At 35.5% G+C, this 4,909-nt stretch overlaps 2 protein-coding genes across 2 annotated transcripts; both read right to left on the minus strand.

The window, feature by feature from the left end:
- Window positions 1-4,294, minus strand: LOC123318481. Its single transcript, XM_044905115.1, has 2 exons — window positions 2,328-4,294; window positions 1-50 (listed from the first exon to the last, which is right to left on the minus strand). Exon 1 carries the CDS (start codon window positions 3,889-3,891, stop codon window positions 3,088-3,090), a length of 804 nt encoding a protein of 267 aa, XP_044761050.1. The 5' UTR covers window positions 3,892-4,294; the 3' UTR covers window positions 1-50; window positions 2,328-3,087.
- LOC123322727 (uncharacterized protein K02A2.6-like) lies at window positions 2,269-2,703 on the minus strand. The gene has a single exon (XM_044910719.1). It carries the CDS (start codon window positions 2,701-2,703, stop codon window positions 2,269-2,271), a length of 435 nt encoding a protein of 144 aa, XP_044766654.1.
- Window positions 4,295-4,909: the final 615 nt, after the last annotated feature.

A 4,909-nucleotide genomic window follows, 5' to 3' on the forward strand; every position in this document is an offset into this window, starting at 1 on the left:
ATGACAATAGGGATGGTCTTGATATCTTTCAGCTTCCACTGTCTTCTGGTCTGTTCCTCGAGATTATTATTATTATTATTATTTCAACTACTTATAACTAAATTTGGAATCAACGCCATAACGCTCTACGGGTTCAATTGCTCTTTTAGGTTTTAAAACAGAAATTGCATTGGCCTGGGTTTCAAAAGAACAATTGTTTTGCCGGGTATTATTTTCATCGGTGTTTTCACTGCTTGTATTAGTATTAGATAGATTTTGATTACAATTTGCTTCTATAGAACTATTTTCTGAATTGGATATGATGTCAGATGTGAAAGGTTCAATTTGAAATGTTTTTCTGATTTGGTTGGCGTGACGTTTCCAGGTCAGTTTCAATTCAGGGACCTCTATAATATAAGTACATTTTCCTATCCTTTTATGAACAATGCCTTTAATCCAAGAAATGTTTGGTCTATTCCTTTAATCTCTTACTAATACTACTTCACCTAATGAATAACACACATTTTTCTTTCCTTTATATAATTGTTTTGTTTAATGTTATTCCTAGCTGCCTTATCAACTATATGATGCTTATATGTAGTTCTTTCTGCCTTTGCATCAGGATTAATTATATCAAATTTTGTTCTCAATGATCGACCAAATATTAAATTCGCTGAACTGACTCCTGTGGTACAGTGACGTGTATTTCTGTAATCTAGTAAAAATCTGCAGAGAATCTGGTTGGTAGTTGACTTGGAGTCTATATAAAGAGCTTTCGCTAAGGCACCCTTGATCACCTTGCCGTTATCCGAAACTAAAATTTTAGGTAGTCCAAAGATGGAAAATATCCTCCGTGAATTTTCAATTGTCGTTAATGAACTGGTAGAGGATGTTTCGCAAACTTCTATCCATTTAGTATGGGCATCCATAACAACCGAGTAAAATTTGTTTCTGAAAGGCCCTAAATAGTCCACATGTATACGTTCCCAAGGCTTTTGTGGGAAACGCCAATTATGCAATACAATTTTTTCGGGACTAGCGAAATGTTTACTACAATATTCACATTTTCTAGTGAGCAACTCTATTTCCTTATCAATTCCTGGCCTCCAAAAATATTGGCGTGCAATTGATTTCATTTTTACAATTCCCAAATGTGTAGTGTAATTCCTCCAGAAAGAACATCCGCAATGACTCTGGTATTAAGATTCTATGATTCCAGAAAATACAATTATCTTGAATCGCCAATTCGAACCTTTTTGAAAATAACCGCTCAATGTTTCATCTGGACATTTATCAGGCCAACCCTTTTTAATGTATAACTTAATTGCCTTGAAAACACGGTCTTCTTGAGATTTCGCCCTTATATTAGAAAAATTTATGTTTATTTTTGAATTTCTTGAGAAAAAATAACAATAATCTAATTCATTATCTTCAATGTTTAAAGTATTATCTTCTGTAGGTAACCTAGACAACCAATCTGCTTGGTTTTCTTGTGATTTGACTTATTCTATTTCGTAATTATAGTTCGATAATATGACAGCCCATCGTCTCAGTCTGTTAGCCGCATACTCAGGAATTCCCTTTTTAGGACTAAAAATAGTGAGTAATGGACGATGGTCAGTACAAAATGTGAAATGCCTACAATACAAATATTGATGGAATTTGATAATCCCAAATATTATTGCAAACGCTTCCTTCTCTAACTGTGAATAGGATTGTTGGGCTTTGCTCAAGGTTTTTGAGGCAAATGCAATGGGTTTTTCAATACCTGATGGAAATACATGGGTCAACACTGCCCTTACCCCATAATTACTAGAATATACAATTAATTTCAAGGGTGAATTCGCATTATAATGTACTAAAACATCAGCAGACATAAGCATCCTCTTGATTTCATTGAATGCATCTTCACAGTCATTATTCCAATCAAAAATCAAATTTTTCTGGAGTAAATGATATAATGGGTATAATATTGTTGATAAATTTTTTATGAATTTCCCATAATAGTTAATAGTGCCTAAAAAACTTTTCAGTGCTTAACGTTTTCCGGCCGGGGTGCCTTTTTAATTGCATCCAGTTTATCTCTACAGGGATGTAAACCTTCTTTATCAATTATGAATCCCAAATATTCAACCTGTTTCTGAAAAAACTTACATTTATTGAGACTCAATTTAAAACCTGACTGCCATAATATTTCAAAACCGTGTTTCAAATTATTTAAATGATCTTCAAAATTTTTCCCAGTAATCAGAATATCATCGAGAAACACCACCACCACCACCAAGGATTTCATAGTTTTTTGGAATTTTGAGGGGGCAGAAGATACACCAAAAGGTAAGCGATTATACCTGAAGAGTCCCTTGTGTGTGGAGAGAGCTTCTTAGAGGACTCATCCACAGCTATCTGCTGGTATGCTTGTGATAAGTCCAACTTTGTGAATTGTTCTCCTCCTTGCAGCCTACCAAACAGATCCTCTATGCGAGGAATTGGGTATTGGTCCACTTGAATGTGAGGGTTTATTGTAACCTTGAAGTCCGCACATAGCCTAATCTCTCCATTTTTCTTAATTATTGGCACCACAGGAGTCGCCCATTCGCTGAAGCTCACCGGTGTCAGGATACCTACTTCAACAAGTCTATTAATTTCCTGTTCAACAAGATCTCTGATAGCATGAGGTAATGGCCGTGCCTTGAAAAATTTTGGACTCACGTTTGAATGTTTCATTTTTATACTTGCAACACCTTAGTTAAATTTTCCTTCAGAAAATAGAGAATTATATTCCTGCAATAATTTCGAAATTTTTCGATCATTGGCTGACATTTTTTTCGTAAAATTTCAAAACTGTATATCAAAATAATTCAGGAAATCTCGTCCTAAGATTGGTGGCCCTTTTTGATATTACGTATAGATTCAAAATTCTTTCTAATTTTTGACATTTTATCTTTGCCTGAAAATAACCTACAGGCTTGATTTTTTCCCCAATATAAAACCATAAAATTTTGTTGGTTGGTAATAATTTCACATCTGAAAATTTTTCATAATATTCCTTATCGGATATTGCACTATTGCTAGATCCAGTATCAATCTGAAAATTGATTGAAATGCCGTTTATATAGCCAAGATGCAATACGGTTCGTCGTTTGGATCAGTTAGTGAATAAAGTGGTAATTCATCATGTTCAGAGTCGATATCGAGTACAGTGAAATTACTAGATAAAGCATTTTCTTCGACCAAAAAATTGTTTTTCTTAAACTTTCCGTCCACCCTGAATCTTTTTCTCTTTTTGATACACATATTTTCCAAATGTCCCTTTCTATTACAATAACGACAAGAACAGTTTGAAAAATAACACTTATCTTTATTGTGTCCTCTGCGTCCACACACTGCGTACCCCAATTCTGAGGAAGCTGATGACGCTTCAGTACTTTGCGTCACCTTTCCTGGTCGCCGATTGGTTCCCGGCTGCTCCTGGCGGCTGCGCAAATACAGCACCTCCTGTTTGACTGGATTTCCGTCTTGCTGTCCATCCTGGCCCTGGCCATTTTTACATCCAAACGAAGAGAGTGCTTCCATTTTGTGATTGGCTATCTTCACTGCATCCGCCAAGGAAATGGTGATTTTCTCTTCTAGAAGTCGGTCTAAGACAGGTCCCTTACCAAATCCACAAATAATTTTATCTCGGAGAGCCGTCTCGAGGTGGTTATCAAATTCACACTGTATGGCCAATCTTCGCACACGTGCTACCCACTCATTTGAAGATTCTTCCGGTCCTCTTTCGGATTCGTAAAATTTTATTCTCTCCGCAAAAGGAGTATGAACGAATATTTCTAACAGCTGTTCATAACTTTTTTGTTCCGGCTTCACTGGGATGCATTGATCGAAAATAAGACGATAAGAGTCTTCGTCCAACATGTTGAGGAAGATCGCTCGTTTCTTAACTCCGGTGATGTTATTTGCTTCGCAATAATTATCGAGTCTTGCTTTATAAATGGTTCAATCAGATATGTTGAAATTGAATTCTGGAATTTTTCCAATAAGACCATTCCGTCCAGTAGAATTTTCTTCTTGAGCCATTGCTCTGCGTTTCACTCACTATATTTGCAATTAATTTGTTGTTTTTGCCTCGTCGCCACTGTGATGTTCTTAAGTTCAATATTGGTTGTAGGAAAAACGCAATTTCTCTTAGATCTATTTGTTAATAATACCATATTAACACCAAACAACAATGATCGTGAATGTTCTCATTTTACGTTAGGGGGGCATAAGGTCATGCGCATAGTATACAGGGTCTTTCACGAGGAACCTCACCAATATTTATACGGGAAATTACTGAACGTATTCTCATGAAATTCAGCACTTATAAGTATTTCACGATACTGATGAAATCTAAAATATTTTCAAGGCATGAGCACCTCCGGTTTTTCCGGAAATGACGTCAACTTCCGTTTTTCAAATTAGAATACCATTTTTTTATTGCAGAAATAGATTCCTTAGAAAATTTCAAGTTATTTTGATATAACATTTTTCAGTTTTGGTTGGAAAATTCTCTCTGAGCGTGAAAATTCGAAAAAAAATCGAAAATAGAGCTCCGCTGAAACAAGAATAACTTCGAGGTTTTTGGTTGGAAAATTTTCATTTTTGGGATTTTTCAAGAAGCAAGATTGATGTATCCACTTTGAAAATCGAAATGGCGATTCATGATACAGGGGGTGAAAAAATCGCTTTCAAAGTTAGGGATGACAAAATCGTGAAAAATCAATTTTTTCAAATCAGAACCCCATTTTTTTATGGCAGATATTGAATCTACGTTAAAAAATAATGTGAGTGTATGCATCACACCCTTGCCCTAAACTGGATATTTTCTGAGTTATTCACAAAAAACTGATTTTCGTCTTGAATTTTCAGCTATTTCTTTTCCCTTCACGCCGAA

Source organism: Coccinella septempunctata, chromosome 1 (genome assembly GCF_907165205.1).
Source record: "Coccinella septempunctata chromosome 1, icCocSept1.1, whole genome shotgun sequence".
Taxonomy (NCBI): domain Eukaryota; kingdom Metazoa; phylum Arthropoda; class Insecta; order Coleoptera; family Coccinellidae; genus Coccinella; species Coccinella septempunctata.

What these genes read in the sequence shown, in the direction of transcription:
- LOC123318481 (XM_044905115.1), bottom strand. Translation starts at nt 3,891, where the DNA reads ATGTTGGACGAAGACTCTTATCGTCTTATTTTCGATCAATGCATCCCA.
- LOC123322727 (XM_044910719.1), bottom strand. Translation starts at nt 2,703, where the DNA reads ATGAAACATTCAAACGTGAGTCCAAAATTTTTCAAGGCACGGCCATTA.